Source organism: Xiphophorus couchianus, chromosome 19 (assembly GCF_001444195.1).
Source record: "Xiphophorus couchianus chromosome 19, X_couchianus-1.0, whole genome shotgun sequence".
Classification (NCBI taxonomy): Eukaryota; Metazoa; Chordata; class Actinopteri; order Cyprinodontiformes; family Poeciliidae; genus Xiphophorus; species Xiphophorus couchianus.
In genome coordinates, this window is record NC_040246.1 from 13180426 (window position 1) to 13200610 (window position 20185).

A 20185-nucleotide genomic window follows, 5' to 3' on the forward strand; every position below is an offset into this window, starting at 1 on the left:
GGGATTGTGGTTGAATAAGAAATAGGAAAGCAGCAGGCATATTTGGCAGTACTTCCAAATTATGTGGCATAAAATTACCACATTAAATATCAGTGTTAAATGTTTTCAACCCCAAAAACTCAGGGATTACAAAGCCTTAGAAGTTGTCATTCTAAGGAGAACAAAATCTGCTGATCCTTACACTGTGTTTTATTTCTTTTCGTTACCATATTGTTCTGTCCCCACTTTGACTGGCAGAGGGAGAGAGGAGCTGAGGAGTGCTGAGCGTAGCACAGATAACACGCTCCATCATTAGCTGACTCACGATAAGTATTCTGACGCTCAGTGGCTTCTCTTTATCGAGCCACCGTAATCTTTCTGCTGCTAAATACTTTATGGAGGCATTCAACTCACCACAACGTAAGTAAAATTGAGTGTTACAGAAGAAAAATAGCAATTTTTGGCCTTTTGCGACAGACTGTCAGTTGCCTAATCATTTTAAAATACATTAGTGGAGAAAGTGATGGACAGGAATATTCTTATCTGCAAGTTTAGCTCCTTTCCTGAAGCTGTTGTCACCATAGACTCCCCCTGAACATGCAGCGGCATACACAACTGTCTTCCCTTGAGCGTTGCTGTTGTTTACAAAATCTCAGTAGACAACACCTACTTTCCTCTGCTAGCTCTTCTTCACTCTAATACTTACAACCTGCTGTGAGAAACATTGTGGGGTGTAGTGTTTGATTGTCAAGCAAGAATGGAAATGGGAACAGTCTCTCTCTCCTGTTTCTCACATTCGAATATGTGTGTGAGCATCAGTTTGATGCAACAGGAAGCACAAGAGGCAATGGTGCTGTAGTTGCTTGGTGGTGGTGCGTCAATGGAGCACCCAAACAGGGGGAAAAAATCCAAATTTAAGGAAATGTTTAATACCTTGGTTTACAGAAGCAAAATCACAGTGGCATGAGGACTGGCGATCAAAAACTGTTGAAATGGAACAAAATTTAAGAAGGTAGAAGCAGGAACTAACAGAGCAGAATGGACAAAGATCTAAGTAAAGGAAGCTGAAGACAATTGACTGCATAATCTTTCTGATTAACAGAAAACAGGTGTGCTATTAAATAACTTGTAAGTTTACAACAATGTAGCTGTGTGCTCAGTGGTGCCATTCACTGACACCACTGGACCATCTGACCACCACCAGCAGGCAAGGACAGTGAAGTGTCTTCCCCAAGGACAAAACGACTGAGACAGATGGAGTGAGGATTTGAACTGACAACCCATTCGTTACAGGGCAAACTCCTACTGCCTGAGCCATCATCAGCCTAGAAACCTTTTAAAGAACAAATTACCTGTAGTGAACTGGCTTTTAAAATATAGGGAAGAAAAAAAATATATATTTTTTGGTTAAGAAAATGTTTCTCATGGTCAAAAAATATTACTTGTTGCTATGTAGTGGCTTCTTGTATGGAGAAGACACCTTATATTTTTTTCTTTATATTATCCTAATACATGTCGTTGATGCAAAATGAAAACTTTATCCAGTAGGATATTCAGTCAAAATACTATCAACTAGCATAACTGAAAAAATAATTTTTTAGGTAATTTCCCTCCTGTCTAACTGCAACAGGATCACATCCAAGCTTGATTACAGTTTAGCTTTGACAACAGTTCAAGAGTGAGTTCAGCCATGCAAACGTATGACAAATGCATCAGTGACATCTTTTGTCGTCAGGTCTCAGCACCGTGTCAATCAGCTGTCAGGAAAACATCAGGATTTTTTTTCCCCTTTTGGGGAAAAATACCCCTAACAACAGATTAGATTCTAATTGTTCTCCCAGTTTGCTAAAAATCACATTAGCAGTGGAGGCACCATAATATCAGTTTATATCCATGTGTCAGACTTGACATCTCTGCATAAAATGCTCTGTGCTGTCACCTGGATGGACAAGTGACAAGGGTATCTCCCAAAGACATATGTCAATGCTAACATTGATTGGCGCTGACAGACTTCACTTGTTGACTTCTCCAATTGAATAGCTCAGGGCAATTCTAATTTTAGTCTTTAGGTCACAGTTTCCTTCTTTTGAGTTTCTAGAATAAACATAGAATTCACACAGCTCTTAACATTTAGGATTTTATAGGAAATCCCTGAAGCACAGTTATTATATAAACCTCATGTCTTCTATTACTTGAGATATCTTAGCTTTTTCTATTGAAGCACTGGGGAATATTGGACAGTTTGATGCCAGGCGACAAAGAATTGGCACATTCCCTCACTGATGCAAAACCTGAAAGACTGTTTTACGTGTGTTGCTTCAATGCTGTGACTCAGTCTTACCTTCATCCAAATCCTCTCTTAAACAGTAGCAAGTCGACGTGGTTAGGTGGTATGCTAACACTGCCAAGTCTGAAGGTCGCATGCCTTTGATCTCTCAGTCTAGTGCAGTGCTTTATTATCTTTTAACTTTGTTTTCAACTCCAGTTAGAGTCTCAGCCAAGGGAATAGTGGGAGCTGTCAGTGATACTCAGTGAAGATATAGTGCTATTTAAATGCTAATGTGTTAAAAGGAGCAAAACGACCTTTACTCACACCATGCATGTGAGCAGATTGAAAGCCCCAAACAGAAGCCCTTAATAAATGAGCATCTTCCTCTGACTCTGTTGGCCGTGTCTGCACACCTTATGTCAGGTATGATGCAGGTTTATCACAGTTAAACCACAGGGGCTTTTAAAATCTGATAGAACCAAATTCAGTGTGCATGTAAAATTCAACACTGCTGAATGAGTCTGTTACTTCTTTTCTTTTGTTTTATTTATTATCAGGGAGTCTGTAAAATAGTCTTTCTTTTGAATTACATGATTTCCCCCAACTTACAGTTGAATACTGTGCACCATAATATAGGGTTACCCTAACCCTAACCCTATAGCATACAATTTGAAAGTACAAGTAAAAGGTTCAATGATCTGCAAAACTTTGTTTTCTGGATCTGAAAGTACAAGCAGACAGTATAAGAAAATTGTATATGAAAAGTGTTTTATTGATTTATGTTTACTCTCATTTGATCTAATAAAATCCTTAATGAAATCCAGTACAAAAATTGCTTAAGTACAGATATATCTTAAAAATAAGTTGTTAAACGTAATGATCTTGGGATCAGCAACTCTTTAGAAACAACCCAAATTACTTCGATCTAAATTACCCTTTAGATCTCCTTGTTTGATCTTTAACTTTGCCATTGTTTTGAGCACTGTTCAGTTCCAGGCAAATCCTTTTTACTCAGGCAAAGAAAACCTACCAGCCTTGGTTTGAAATTATATAATAAATTTTAATTTGTTCACCTAGTAATGTTGGAATAGAAAAATATATAGCAGATTTATGTTGCATTATCAAGCCACTTTGGAAAAAGATCTTCCAATTAAATTGATAAAAGCTTAAAGTTAATTTTAATTTCATGTATATGTTCATGCAAATTTATAACCTCAACTGTTTGCCAGTCATAATTGTCTCTCTCTTTGCTTTTTACTTGCCAATCAATGGCACAGATGATTTTTCTCATGATGCCTCAGGCAAATACAAACAAGCCCTCAAAATGCTTCTGAAGATATGTCTTTCAATAATGTCAAAATGTGTTGCTTCCATGAAAGACATGGGAAAAAATAAAATCAAGACAGACAGAGAGAGAAGGTATACAAGTCTGTCATCCGTCGTATAATCCCAGAAAGAGTGTGTGACTGTGTAGGAAGATAATGTATTCAGCAAGCATCTCAGAGGACAGCTGTCAAAGAAAGGCCTTGGAGTAAGATGGTGACTTAACATCAGACATGAATGTAGCATCATATAAATCAGTGATGCGCCGTCACCCTTCTGATTGCAACACTGAGCTAGTCTGAGTCAGAGCTGGAACATTCACAGGATTTGGCTGTTAAAGTTTGCTCAGTTGCACCTTTGTAAATCTGATTCCTCTAGAGTGAACTTGTCCCATCTTTTTCGCTTCCTGCCTCTTGAATACTTGGAGTACTCTGGATTAATTTTGCAAAAGGCTGCCAAGTAGTGATCCTCAGAAGATTGGTAAACACAAGAGTTTGTTTTGATCTCAGTAGATGGAGGATGGGAGGAACACAAGCACATGGCAGCACCGCATAGTTGAGAATTTGAAAAAAAAAGGTTTGGAACTTTGAATAAATTTAATCCAATTTGATAGATGAAAAGGATCCTCTTAACTGTGGTCGTGTTTCAGTTTCAGCTCGGAAAACAGCCTTGATAAAACACAGGGTTTTATGAGAGATGCTCGCTGAGGCAAAATAATTAGAAGGAAAATTCTGAATCCACAACTTCTTTGAAGCGGTGACAGGGCCCGGGGGAGCTGAAATCACCATGTTTGATGCAAAAAAAAATTTGCTGCAAAATATGTTTAAATATTTTTGATATCTTCTGTTTTTGCCTTCTTAAAAACAAGGGAGTATAGTGAAGTATAGTGAGAACATGTCCTGGTTATGGTGACCTCAGACTGTGCCCAACATTCAAGATACGGGAAGTGGCAAACACAGACAAAAGAGTGAGGTCAGTCTGGTCTCAAAGAAATGGCTAAGATGTCTGGGGCCTCTCAGCACTGCATTATGTGGTGGTGCAACATAATGGGTTAAAATGACCTGGCGGCCCTGTATTTCAACATCAGTGTAAAGGTAATGAGAAACTCTGTTGTTCTGAAGAAGTGAGTTACCTAATTTGAGATGAGGTAGCATAAAACTAGCAAAGTTCTCTTTAACAAAGGTTTGGCTAAAGAGATAAAATACAGTGACTGTTTTTTTCCATGCCAAAAGTGGCACTGATATTCCAGAATTTGTGTTTCTTTTCTTATTATTTAGACTTAGACTTAGACTTAGACTTAGACTGACTTTATTGTCATTTTGCATGCACAGGGTGTATACAGAACGAAATTTCGTTGCATACGGCTCAGGACAGTGTTTTGATGTTCAGTCTTGGTTTTGGTTGAACTGGCAGCTGAAGGGTTAGATGTGTGGTTCCAAAATTCTACCATTTTGTCTAAAGCTGCTTTCCGCCACCCACCCTCCCAAATGTAGCTCATAAAAACTCTCCTTCGGTTTATGAGGTTACAGCCTGAGTGTTGGTCTTTATGAGGCGTATCTTAGTGAGGCAACGGAGCTTAGCTTTGTTATCCTGTTTGTTTCTGATTTCATAAGAGCAAGGTAAAAAAAAAGGTTTCCAAATGTTCCTGAGTGAGCCTTCTTTTCATAAAATGTTTTAACCTGCTGACTCTATATTATGAGAAATGCTAAGAAAAGATTCCTGTCAGATTCCTGCCTACTTTTACTCTGCTGCATAATTTGACACATTTTACACAATGTTTCACACAAAAATGAAGAAACTATCATACCTCATAAGTTTTAGAAATCTTCTTGGCATCAAACTGCACTGCACACCTTGTAAAATGTTTATACCTCATTTTTACATTGTGTGGCCAAACAACCGTGATTTATTTTTTGTATTTCATTAGAAATATATGCACCACATCAGCTGTTTCTTACTTAGAAAATGGATGTACATCAATACATGTTTTTCAAATTATTTTTAATTTAATGATTTTTAATGCCATATTTTTATGGGATATAAAAATGTGGCAGGCATTTGTAAACCACTTCAAGCCAATACATTTAATTGTAGAACCAGCTTTCTGCAGTTACAGCTGCAAGTGGTTTGATGCATGTCTCTGACAAACTTGCCTGTCAGTTTAATTGGGCAGTCTTGTTTTGGCAGGTATGCATCTGTGATAGGCTCTTGCCATTTTCAAATGATGAACAGTGAGATTTCCAAAGCTTCTGACATTGTTTTGTAATTTTTTTCATGAGGCTTTTTATTTTCTAATGTTTTCTACTCTACCTGTGACACCTTACCTGCACAGCTTGATTTCCTCACAGGTAGAATCTGTTTAGCTGACATTTAATGGAGAAATTCTGGGTTTTACTTAGGGATATTAGAGTTGGCTGAAAATAGTAGGGGAATTTTTTTGTTACAATTTTTCTTAGAAAGTACAGAAAAATTAATTTCAAGTTTGTAGTGTAGTGTGACAAAATGTTCAAGAGATGTTAATATTTTATAAGGCACTGTAAAATGTCACTTAATTTCTTTCATACCTAATTCTGAGTAAAATTGGCCATTCTAAATCTCAAATAGAAGCTCATAATGAGGTTTAGCGGCAAGCTAAATGTTTCCTCTAATTCATCTAAATTTATTACAATATAAAGCTATCATGTTTGCCCTTGATGACGGATCACAGAGTTGGTTTTTAATTTAAAGCAACAGGACACCCAGAGAAAAAGTGAAGGGTAGTAGATTTGGTGATCTCCTCCCAAGGACTTCTATCTGGCAGTGTGCCTCACAGCGCACTCCTCATTTCTTTGACAGATGACGCCGACACGGCAGAGTGATAGGCTATTATTTCACTTTGCATTGGATAAATGGCAATGCAGGCTTTTACCTGTCACCTGCCCTTTTCTTTTATGTGTTCTCTACTTTTTTCTCCTTTCTTGCAGAGTTATACCATCACAGATGTGATTTGAAGGGTGCTATAGAAGTGCTGAGATTTAGTTCCTGCAATCTGTAGATTTCATGTCCACAGGTTGGGGGCTTTTTGTTGCCCTGTAGCCGAAGTGAGTGAAAGAGGTGAATAATGATCGTAATGTAGGTTAGGAGGTCCCTCATTGTTAGGTGTGAAACAGCTTTCTCTTCTGGTAAAATGCTTTTTATGTAATTTTCCTTGTGTCTCTTTTTCTTTTACAGACCAGCAGTATTCATGGTCACCCTCGCAGTACTTCGATGAGGAAACTTACTCCCCTGCACCCAGGAACATGAAGGGTCTCTCTGGTGGCCGTCCTGCCCATCTCCAGTTAACATCACCCACCTCACCTTACACCTGTGGCTTGGCCGATTGTGACCACTCCCTGGATCACCATCTTCACCATGGTGACCCTCGGTCACCCACCTACCTCCTCAGCCCCACTGACAGCTGCGCCCTTGAGAGTCATCACCGCTGCTCCCCACGGAGTTCCATCCACTCTGAGTGCATGATGATGCCAGTGTCACTGTCAGCCACCGACCACTCTATATCCAGTAGCACTTTCCCTCGTATGCATTATGGCAGCGCTTCGAGAGATGGAGGTGGAAACAGTTCTGGCGGTAGAGATTCTCGGGACGACGGTGGCTCCTCCTCCCATGGTGGCAGTGGCAAAATGAACCGGATCCCTGCAAATCTTTTGGATCAGTTCGAAAAGCAGATGCCACTGCACCGAGACGGCTTCCATACATTGCAGTACCAACGCACCTCCACCACAACTACAACCACAGAGCACCGCAATGAAAGCCCCGGCCGAATTCGCCACTTAGTTCACTCAGTACAGAAACTCTTCACAAAGTCGCACTCCCTGGAAGGATCCTCCAAGATGAATGGTACCAAAAATGACTCTCACAGGGATGGATCACATCACCACCATCACCACCACCAAGGCCACCACAAACACAGCAAACGCAGCAAGAGCAAAGACCGTAAATCTGATGGCGGAGGAAAGCAGCGCCATGGTGGATGGTGGAGCTCGGATGACAATCTTGATAGTGACAGCACGTACAGGACACCGAGCATCATGTCGCGGCATCCTGTCGACCACATCACCCACTGTTACCCAGACTCAATGCACAGCCACCTGGCTGGGGACCTGTCATTAAAGACCTCCAAGAGCAACAACGACGTCAAGTGCTCTGCCTGTGAGAGCATTAACATGGCACCTGAGGGCAAGTTCATGAAAAGGAGCTCCTGGTCAACATTAACCGTCAGCCAAGCCAAGGAAGCCTACAGGAAGTCTTCACTCAACCTGGAGAAACCCATGACTCCCGCTGACCTCAAACCAAGCTTGAGACCATGTCACTATCTACAGGTATGTTTCATCCAGTTTACTGTCGCACTCTACTTCCCCCGTGGAGAAGCAGTACCTATAACAACATAATAGCTTCACTCAAGCATTACAGGCCTATTTACTAATATTTTTTCTAGTATGATTTGGTAGACTGATAAACAGTTGGTAATGCTATTAACTTATGGATTAAAAAAAGAAGCTGGCATTTTCAATGGTCAGACTTCCATAGAGTCGCAGCAGCAACAACAATGAATATTACAAACTGTGACAAATGTAATAAATGTACATGTTAAATTATACAATAATATCATAAATACTATATAAAGATATGTAAAATAAACCAAATGCATTTTCTTTAGATTTGTCACATGACTAATAATTAAACATAGAGAGGACCTCCTTAAAGAAGCCTTTAGGAAATGACTGCGTGTGAGGCTTTTATGAGATTTTAACCTCATAAAACTAACTAATTAGAAATATATGTGTATTTGAAACCAACTCAAAATATTCACTATCTAAAAATCAGAGATGTCTGGCATTACAGTTATTGCAGTGCTAACAATGCTAAATTTGCAAAATCTTAATAAAACTAGTCAAAAACAGCCTAACAAAGATTACCGTCTGTTATGGATTTTGTTTTAATAAAATAGCAAAGTGCGAATTTATTGAGCTGTTTAGTGTGATTTTCTCAATCTCTCCTTCACAGAGATGGTTTGAGTTCAGCTCATGAATAATTAATGGTTGTTCAAGAGAGAGCCATTTGTTTTTGAGGTATATTGTCACTGAAAATAGCAGATACTGCATGTAGCAGCTTTTCAGACTACTGTTCAAACATTTATGCCCTATCAAAGCTAAACAGTTGACATCAGCATTTTTACTTATTCAGTTCTTAAAGTTGTCCATTTCCTTGTCTGATTTAGTTGTGAAGTAATTTTAAGTAAGTGATTCTTTGTGTTTATCAACATGTTTTTTCGACCTGGAAATAACATTAACCTCTTTGAATGATTTAGCCAGTCCTGACATAACTCTGACAGAGAGAGTTGAAGATTAGGGGGATTCCCAGGACATCTTTCAACCTTAAACACTTTGAGCTCATCACCAAGGAAAAAGCATCAAACTACAAGTGACACATAATATGCAACAAATGTTTTTACAGTGAATAGAGAAAAGGGTAACAGGATCACTACTTGACTTGAAAAGTAAAATACAGATGACTTATATTTATATATATATGAAAATGTCCAAGGACGCTTTTTCAATCAATACATAGGAAAGACTAGCTTTCCTTGGCCAGATTGCAATTGATCTAAAACACTGCATTTGTTTTGTCTCTGTTCTGGATATTCGAATGTGATCCCGTCCTATGGCACAGCATGTGGCTGCCAGTAGAAATAACTAGCACAGCAGGACAAATCAATTAACTCTGTAAATGATCTCCGCTGGAGGGGAAGATCTGGCAGAATGAGAATAAAACAGCAGAAATCAATGTAGATTTTTACCTCTTTTATTTTGCTGTTGTATGGGTTTCAGCTCTGACAAAGATTATTTCGCTCATATATGAAAGGTTGTATGGGAGTAAATGCAGGAGGGGTCAGCATATTTTATAGTATCTTCCTGGAATATATCTGTATGCATGTATAACAACTCATATATCTAGTAGTCCTCTGGATGAATAATGTCTGTAGTCAAAATAAAGTGGACCCTTGAGTGGAATTTGAAAAAGGAGACTCTGTTCTATGGTAGAGTGTAATGTGCAAACACAACTGGCATAAACTAAACTGTCCAAATGAAATACTCTGTCTAGTTCTGATTGGTGTATTTTTTTGAGGTTCATTGACAGAGAAAGCACTTCCCCAATCTTATTTGTTGTAATTCAGCTAAGTGAAGTCCACTGTTGAACAGAAAGTTGCAGTGTTGGCATCTCTATCCCACTCTACCTTCCTTCCCTTTGGTTATCCAGCTGAAGTAGTGTCCAAGTTGCAGCACTATAAACATTTCTAAAAATAAACCTCAGCTCCTGCTCCCTGCCGCAGGGCTATATTTAGCTCAACATTATCAATCCAATCCGCAAACGCAAAGGGTGAGACACATTTTCCCTCCCCGGAGGAGAATCAATGGGCACTCAGGGACCTCTCACATAAGATGTATTGAAACAGAAGGTAGTTAGAGAAGCATACTGCTGAGGTTTGTGGCTCTCTGATGCTTTAGGATGCAGAAGGTGGCGGAAATTAGATGTCTGTTTTTTTGCTCCTTTTTAGCCACTGTTGATCCTTACAGCAGCAGCACTCAGACAGGAGAACCCAGAACCAATATTCAGGAAAGTTACTGCACAAACCGAGGGGTCACATTGAGAAGTATTCATGTCCTGCTGCTCATATCAAATTGGAAAAACCCTAAAATATCTGAGCTGTATCAACATAAATTATACTCAAAGAGTGTGTGTGCTAACTGTGTGTCCGTGTGTGGGGGTGTGAAGAAGTGTTATTTCATTTTATTGGACACCAGATGGCTTGATGATGTGCTAGTCACCTTGTTTGCGTCCTTGGCTGATGACACATAAATGAAAAACTTCTGAAGCGCTGTGAAAGTATGAGATTGCAAACAGAGAAAGGTGTCAGTCTGAGGCTTTGCATGTGTATTTGAGACAGTGAATGTGTCTGTCTCGTAGCTCCGTAATCTAAAATTACTGTGCAGGTTCTTTTGAACCATTCTTTTGAACCATTTTCTTGAACCATTCTTTTGAACCATTTTCACATGTTGGAAGTTTCATGATCAGTTTGCTTTCATATGATTTCAAAGTTTGGATCAGATAGTTGATACCTGGATACAGCTGGGTGTTCCAGCATCGGAATGATCCTAAACACATCAAAAGTGGTTCGGATTTGCTAAAGCCTAACATTAAACCTCTGGAACAATGCTGTAGGACTGACCTAACCCCATTAAAAATGTATGGAGTCAACATATGTATCAAGAAACTAATTAGTTTAAATCAACTTTACCAATTTTCCCAGCACTCATCAGTTAAGTGATAAAATATTGAGCTATAATTTTCCATAAAGGTTGATGATCATTCCAACTTGCAAATTTCTTTGTTCTTACGAACTATGTCTTAGACTTCATTCTAAACGATGTAGTCTGTGCGTCTTCACATTTCCATTCAACTTGAACAAACCATCAGATCTATAACCATTTTAACAACAACTCTCCGCTCTGGTCATTAGAGAGGATAACTATTTCAACAGTTTTGCTGATAGGGCATTGTGCTGAGATTTAATTAGCCAATTAACTGCCAAGTTGGCTTGCCATAGGTGAACCTTTAGAGAAAAGGAAAGTCAAAACTCTGAACACAGGGGTTCCCTAAAACTTTCTTAAAGGAATTATGAGTGAGTTGTGATCCACTGCTTCTTAAGATTTCATCAAAAACAGGTCAAATTTAACAGCTTAACAGGTGTCATGCTTGTCTACAGACCATGTAGAACTGTGTCACCCTATGCTATTTTTGGGACACACTTTATTGCAGATTTCCAATGTTTCCCTGCTCCACTACACATGACCCAAATGAATCAACCACTGTCATGAAGCTTAGTCTTGTTAAATATTTATCAACTTTAAAAGGGGCATTACAGGAAGAAAATAGGGGCAGAGCAGTGTGCTTTGATCATAAAGGATTGGAAGCACTACTCTGGAAAAAGTACATCATTCATGCTTGCAAATGTGGTCATTGCTGCATTGTCATTTCTAACACTGTGCATCTGTCGCTGGAAAAGCCAATTTAAAAGCAATAAAAAGTTATATTTTTAAAGGAGTACAAATGGAGTCTTGCTATGTCAGATTGTTTTATTAAGTAAGACACTAGACAGAAATCAAAGTAAATATGGTATTGTAATATTAACATTTATTAACAATAAGATGTTGAATGCAACAATCTTTTGTGAGCAAACTTACTGAGTTATATTGTGAATCAAAAATATATTTTTTTTCTAGTTTTACGTCTGCTGCCAAGAAAATTAAGTACATTTTTTAAGTGAAAACTGTAATAGGAGCAATTTCTGCTCTGTTGTGTCTGCACTTGGGTGTGTCTTTTTAAAAATAAGGCACTGTAACCGTACTTTAGTCATTTTGGACAATTTGGCTTACATGCAAAATGCTTTGTGTCGTGGAAAAATAAAACTACACATCACCCTGAACACAACCTACTGCCAGAACTAAAACTGAATCGGCATAATCATTTTTTGGAATTACCTAATCAAGATTTTGAGCTTAATCCACTTGAAAATATGTGATACGATGAAAAAAAGTCACACAATTCAATCTGACTGAGCATTAGCAAGATTGCAAAATAAAAAAAAAATAAAAATGGGGAAAAAGTTATTTTTCTAACTGTACAAAAGGTCCACAGAGGGAATTGCAGCAAAAATTTGTTTTGTGTTTTCTAAATTTATAAATTCTTTTAAAACAAAGGTGTGCATAATTTCCTTACCAATTCAGTTTATGCACAGTTCTGTGTTAGTCTGTCACAATTAATCTAGATTTTGAGTTGCCAAATAAAGACGTAATACTTTAAGCCACGAATATGAATTGTTTGTGCAACTGTTTTTATTTACTTGATTGTGGAACATTTTCAAGCTAAGATCTGATAACATAAAATGCCATTAAACAAGAAAAGATTACTGATCAGCCATCTAAATGCCATGTGGGGGAGTTTATCTAACAGAAGAGATAACAAATATTTGAACTGTATTAGGAGTTTTGGCAGAGAAGTAAAAAAAAAAAAAAACCTCCTCCAGCATCCTGTGTGTCAGTTCAATCTACTGAGGAAAATGAAAGAATAGACTCTGAGAAAGTTGGATTACCCATGACTGAATCTTTAAGAGCTTTATCTTTCTGTTATCCATCCCCTTTCTGTCCTGACCAATTCTTCATCTTTCTGCATTGTACTTTTACCTTTTCATCACTCAATCTGTGTCTCAGTCTACCTCACACTATTTCTTTCCTTAATGAAAGTGACTTATTCTTTTTACAGGAGGCTAGATAGGGTTGCAGAGTTAATCAATGAAATGCGCTGCTGCACAGTGGGATGTTCAGTTCTCTCTCTTTTCCCTGACACATCACATGCACCAAACATATTCCCTGTGCCCACAAATCTGATCATCAAGCTGGTCTTACTGTTCAACACTTACCATACTTCCCCAGCCTGTCCAGTTATGCGGTGAATGAGAAACTGGGGTTATGTAATAGCATTGCTAAAATGCTCACAGCACCTGCAGAGCTGCTGTTGGAGTTTCTTAAGAGTGCCTTTGTTAAAATCATTCCCCCCTAGAGATGTCTTACAATCATTGAAAGATTTCCAAGTAATTAAAAAGAATAAGACTTCTGTTATTGTTAAAAATGGAATGTTAAATATAAAGTTTCACACTTTCTCTGTGAATTTTCTCACAGGCTTCACAAATCTTGCTTTATTTCCACAAAAGGTTATTTGGGCACTTCACTGCTGACGCTTTCTCATGTTAGTTTAGGAAGAACAAAATTGTAAAGTTTTGTTAAATGTGTAGTTACCGTTTCTTGCCTATGAAGAAAGGTGGGTAGAAAAGCATAAGAATGTTTAGGATCTTGATTTTTTTTTCTTGTTCCAAATATTGATATGCACTTGACACTCACTAGGACCCCTGCTTAAGGTTTGAAGAAAATCTTACGATAAAGTAATTTTTTATTGCACCTGCTGTTAGTGCAATAAAAAGACTAGCATAACATCTAACTGAATATGCTTGTCAAGTTCTTTTCTAATCTGTGCAGCTTCCCCACTTGAAAAGGGATGGATAAATCAATGCAAACTTTCATCAACAGGGTTTACTCAAAGGACCAAGCAGTTTTCTTCATTTTATCCTCCATTTATTTATTAGTGTGTGTCAGTAATGTTCACAATTGGTCCAGAAGCAGGTAAAAGCCTTTAAACAAACCCAAAGAAGAAAAAGAAATAGTTACTAATCTGTATGTAAGTTTACATAAATTTTACTTAAACTACAAAGGAAATGATAACAAACTATATGAACAATACTAAGCAAACCACAGTGAATCAAACCCACAAAGTAATTAAAGTTAAATGAACAACTAACTAAACTTAAGTTCTAACTTTAAAGTACATTTCAAATTAATATTTACATTTACATAATTTTTACATTTATTTGAATATACAAATATCTATTTTTTCAATATTTGTCATAAATATTTATTTTATAAATATAAATAGCTTCAAGTTGTTATTCTTCCTAATCTAATGCTAAATTAATCAATAGTTGAACGTAACACCCAAATCCAGTATTCAACAACACAACAATCAGTTCGATCATAAAAATCAATCAATCAGCGCCAGACTTCACCACAATCCACCGCTTCAGTTCAGACGTTGCTGTTAATGGGTGTTAATGGGCCGGCAAAGCTGGAGGCCCGGCTGGAGGAACGTGGGCAACCTTGCAGTCCGATCTAATAAACAATACAGCTTGTGTCTTACCGGTTGCCGCTCCGCCCGTCTACAGATTCATCCAGATCTGCACAAGCTGACCAGGATCTCTAATGAAAAGAGTCCCCAAACTCCCGTCTTCTTTATTTGGCTTTCTCTTCCGCTTTTTTGTTTTTTTCCATTGTCCGCAAAATCTTGACAAACCATCCCTGAATTTCTGTTATTCATTTTTTTTGACAAATTAAGCTTAATTAAATGCATCACTTAGTTTTCAAACAGATTTTCCAAAGTGACAAGTATTGTTGGCTGGTTAAATTTTAATTTAATTTTTAACAGATAAAAAAATTACTCTGAACTATTTTTTAAGTTTTTGAAAGAGTTTGACTCCAATTTAAAACTTAAAAGATATAACAAAAACTTTTAAATTATGCTACTGTTAATTTTCTTTTAGAATCATTGGGTGATATATGTGTTTTCACAGCAGTCAACAAAAGCTTCTTGCACTGCTTGCTGTTTCTTTTTTGTATTCAGATGGAGACACCCCACAATCTACACAGTTTATCAGCAAATCCAAATTAAACAAATCTCACCACAGCCTGTGTCTGTCCTCTGGCGTTCTGCTCATTAATTAGATGTCTAAAAATATCAAACCCCTCCAAGACTTAATTAACCCATCAACTCCATTTGGTAGAGGTTGTGTGCCTTTCTCAGAAACAGAGATGAATGACTCTTATTAGTGTCTGTTTGAGTTGGGATTCCAATGCATGTTTAGAATAAAAAGTATTAAAGTAAATTTGATTCTCTCTGTCTGTCTACAAATTGTTCTTTTACCCTTGGCAGCAATTTAATACTTGACACATCATTGTAAGTGTCATTTAATTGTAACGCTATACCCCACAGTGTAATAGAAAAGTATTTCAGCTGAATCCTTTACTTTAGTTTTAGGAAAAAAACAATTGTTATGGATTGATTGGTCAGTCAACCTGGCCATGGTGTGGCACCAGACCCACATGATCCTGAAAGGACAAGAGTGATTTAAACTGCTTCAGGGCTAATCTCCTTGCCAGGATGTTAAATGATAAAAGAACATGACGTCAGGAAAGATTTTATTCATCCCAAAGATTTTATTAGTTTCTGACAGTATCATATTTTATGACTGCGTGACATAGCCAAGGCCTGTGGAATTTAAGACAATCAGTGGATTTGGTGACATAATAACAAAAAACAGACAGGAATATTTGCATTCACTCTATGAAAATACTATCTTTTTATTCCTCGACTTGATGTATAAATTTCACACTAAAGCATTTGTGTAATGACATGGCAAACAAACAAACAAACACTGGTTCAGTGTAACAACAAAGTTGTCCTCACATTTTTAATAAGATGCCCCGCCGCCCTCCTTCTAGTAACCCATTAAAATTACATAACAACATTACCATATGTATAATGACATTTAGAATTAAAAACTCAGATTATTTCTTTCCTGTATGAACATGGCTCAGTTTGTATTCTCACCACACTTATGTTTCCAGTAAAACATGCTCTTCTTGAAATCGGTTCCTACAATTAAATCTACATAATGCAAATATCAAAGTGCATTAATCTCCTTTGGTGCTTTTCTGCCTACATTAAGATTACTGTTTGCTCCACATTTGAAATTTAAGACCAGCTTTATATTTTGTGCTGTGGGAAATATTTACTTCCATCTGTAGTAAAACAGGCGGCAAGTACAAATAGGTCTTCCAGTGATGCTCATGTCTGGATATTTAATTACCTGCTTTAATGAGAGGAGGAAAATTGCGACATGTATTCCGCCTGACTTGCTTTGATGGTGGTAGCGAGAGCTGCAACAGCATGAGCAAAGATGGCTCCTATTATTCCTGTCCGACAATCGTCGGTCAGGAATCACAATTAGCAGAACAATTGAATTTACAAAGTTTTCAGCAGCTTGTACTCTGGCCAAAATGGATGACATTTTGTATACTGAGCAGCTGGAGAAACTGCATGGATGATTAAAGTTATGTTGACTAATCAAGAAAATGTCTGTGCAGCTCAGCGGGTGGGACTAATTGTTTGAGAAATAATGTTTTAAGCCATAAAGTGTCTATCATTTTATTCATCATTTTAGCTATTGCTAAATCTAAACCCCAAATTTGTGCTACCACCACAATCTTCAATATATTTTAATGGCACATTAAACATTTGAACACATTTCTAAAATATGGGTATAGAATCCCCAAAATAAAATGCAGTGCAACTAATTGCCTTCAGAACTCACCTTATTGGCAAATAGAGTTGGCTCGAATGTGATTAAATATTAGCAAAAATACATCTGTTCTGTCAGGTTTCTGAGGTTTGTTGAAGAACATTGGTGAACAAACAGCTTCATTAAGACCAATGAACACAGGTCAGGGGTAAAATTGTCGAGAGGTTTAAATTCTATGCTAGATCGTAGCAACCATCCCAAGCTTGAAGAAAATCACTGTTCAATAAATGATCAGAAACTTGAAAGAATGGCACACAACTGCAAACCTACCAATAATTTGTTGTCCACCTAAAGGAAATTAGGCCTTCATGGAAGAGTAACAACAAGAAAGATATACTGTAGGAAATCCTGTTTGGCTCAAGCCTGTGGGGTAGACATCTAACATTTTAAAGAAATGTATTGGCCAAAAAAGGAAAAAGAAAGAAATGTTTGACTAAAAATAACGTTGCACATCACTCGCAACACATCATCCCCACAGTAAAACAGTAGTGTTAGCATTATGCTGTGGGGGTGAATTTCTTCAGCAGAGAGAGGTAAGATAGTAAGAATAAAAGGGAAGAATAATGGAGACAAATGCAGGACAGTTCAATGTAATACAAAACAATACTTAATGCAACATAAGGTAAGAAGTAGAATCAATTTTCTATGTTCAAAATTATTTTAGTCATATAGCTATTCAAATAAATAAATTAATATACCATTTAGAGATTTTAGTCCACAATAAAAGCACTGAGTTGCATCCTGCATGTCAGGAGATAGGAAAACAAAACAATGTTAGTCTTGTGTCTATTCTTACCAGGTACCCCAGGATGAATGGGCAGGTTATCCTGGTGGTGGAAAGGATGATGAGATCCCTTGTCGTCGAATGCGAAGTAGCAGCTATGTCAAAGCCATGGGGGATGAGGAGAGTGGGGAGTCAGACTCCAGCCCAAAGACATCGCCTCAGAAGTCGGTGCGACCAGATGCCCTGATCAAGGCCATCATCAGACCCAAGGACTTGCTGGACTCTCAAAGGTATTGCTTATGCAAAACCAGAAATCTGTTGTTCATCATTTTTGTCTCATTTTTGTTTAGTAGTTTTGTTTTGGGATTTTTGTTGTTTTTGTAGTCATCAATTAATGCATACTAAACAAACATTACAGACCAGAAAACAGAGGTATTGATCAACAAAATAACAAATTAGACAGTTGTTAATTGCATAGGCAATTAACAACAAAAAAGGTGCAAATTAAAATAGACATATTTAAAAGATAAAAGATAAAACACATAACATGCCCGAGTGGTGTCACAATAAGAATGGAATTATTTAACATATGTGGGTTAGAATAGTTTTTTCCTTTTCTTCTGGGAGGTTATTTTCAGTTTTTTTTTTCCCTTATTTATAATTTTCATTACTGGGGCCTGCCATAGCAATGCATGGAATGCACCAATTTTATTGTCAATAGAATGTCTCTTTGATTATTCTTCGGTCACCGCGTACCCACTCACAAAAGAGGGGCCAAAATGTGCTGCTCGATCTCGGCATCAACATGCTAGTGATACCCCACACGCCACTTTCAGCATTTAGGCTAACATTAGCATTTTGGTTAATTTTAACTTGTACACCAATTTTAACATACTGAATGGAGTAAGTTAATTAATCAACATGCTTGTAACGCTCCACATGCTATCGAGTACATTGCAGCTTACTTTTAGCATTGATGCTAATTTTTAGCATCAAAACACTGGGTTCCATCCAACAGCCATACTTTGGCAGGCCCCGTTTAAATTTCCTCATAAATGTTCTAGTTATAATTAGCCTAGGGTAAAACAGATATTTTGTATGGTAGGTTTTTTTTTTTCGTTTTTTTTGAATGATGATGCTTATATGTTCTGTTTGTGTGTGGTACTGCTGCACCAGGGAAAGAAAACTCTCAAGACACATTTTATTAAAGGGAAGCTTTAGTGTTTTTTTAATGGTCATATATTTCTTTGCGTTTTCTTAAGCTGAAAAGTGAAAATATGCGTATAATTTAAAAAAATTTTTATTCATTACACCTGGATTGATTTGCCATTGCCATTTTACATGGTCTTCCAAGGTGCATCTTCAACAGCTTCGGTGCTTTTGCTGTCAGTAAAAGTGAGCTGAGATCTTCCAGAAATGTTTTATAAACTTATGTACCAGTGTCAGACAGTTCTCCGTCCTTGCAGTGGAATTTATTTTATGTGTTGCTTTTTAATGAGTGTGTGTCAAGACTGCATTTCATCTCAGCTCACTGTCAGTGTTGTTATTTTCTCATGCACATTCACCTCAGTGTTCATGTTTCATGTAGAGCAACAACATTTCATCAATGTCAAACTGCTCATATCTGAACCTGGTGCTGCCTGGAACTCCTCCATGGATTTTTCATATCGGCTATAAGAATGAAGTCAGCAAATGTCTTAAAAGAAGCAGCCAAATAGAACAGTGAAGTGATGGGGATATTTTGGTCTAAAGTAAGAGGACAAATTCTCCTTGTCTGAGGCATTTATTTATCCCTAGAAGTGGTAATGTTTTCTTTACGATTTTAATGTATACAGTACATTCACCAAGTACTTATTGGAAGTTATTTTTTGCATGAAGTACTGCATAAACGCAGCATTGAAGGTATCCAATGGTTCTCTCTGAAGAGGATCAATTTGAGTATGGCTAACAAATGATTTTGAATTTTATTAAATGTAAGCTATATTCATGAAAATACACAAAAGAAAGACTTGAATTGCACTACTGTGCATGCAAATTTCACTTTTTAAATTGTATTACTGAAATAAATTAAAAAAACAAACTTTATCTGGTTCTTTTTTGTTGTAATTTTCAGTGATTTTAAGCTTAACGCTGTTTTAATGGCTGCAAAATAAGCACACTTTTTTTTCTGTTGAATTCCATAAAATTACAAAATTAATTCAAGTCTTTTATCCCACCAATCAAAATTAGTGTGCAATATTTTCTTTAAGTTTCATTGATTAAAAAACATGAGAATAAAAGTCCGGTACATCTATGATTTTTCATGCCTCAAACATTGTATTTATGAAGCCTGTACAGGGTTGCAAAGAAGACTTCCCTGCAGGTTCACTGCCACTTCTCCATAAATCATACAACTTGCCTGCAGGCAAACAGCATAACTTATCTTGAAGGCATTATGCAGAGATGACCCTGTATCTAGATCCTTCATGAAAACTGTGATAATATTCAGAATGACAGGAAGAAACAAATAACAGATTTTAATGTTGTCTATTTTTCACTTTTCAGATTAAAATTATGCTCAGTGTGGATTCAAACTAAAATTCTTCACCTTTAGTTATGGAAACTGTCATGGACTGTCATGGAAACTGTCATGGACAGTTTCCATGACAGTTCAAATTTCAAAAGATAAAAAAACATTCTCGAATATGTTGTAGAAACATATTCAAGAAAATTTTGAGGCTGTGATAACCATAAAGGTTGCTTTGAGAAAATAGTATGTCAGGAAATAGTGATCAAAAAAGCTTCTGGAAAGAAATTGCTCTCCTTTGTAAAGGAACCTGTATTTGCT

General features: G+C 37.2%; 1 protein-coding gene across 6 annotated transcripts in view; it reads left to right on the forward strand.

Moving 5' to 3' along the window:
• Positions 1-20185, forward strand: part of dlgap2a (discs, large (Drosophila) homolog-associated protein 2a) — a 159380-nt gene that overhangs the window by 97516 nt on the left and 41679 nt on the right. For all 6 annotated transcript variants that reach the window (XM_028000794.1, XM_028000795.1, XM_028000796.1 and 3 more), the window contains 2 exons: positions 6782-7929; positions 17434-17648. In XM_028000794.1, coding sequence (XP_027856595.1) covers positions 6782-7929; positions 17434-17648 — 1363 coding nt within the window. The remainder of the gene's footprint in view (positions 1-6781; positions 7930-17433; positions 17649-20185) is intronic.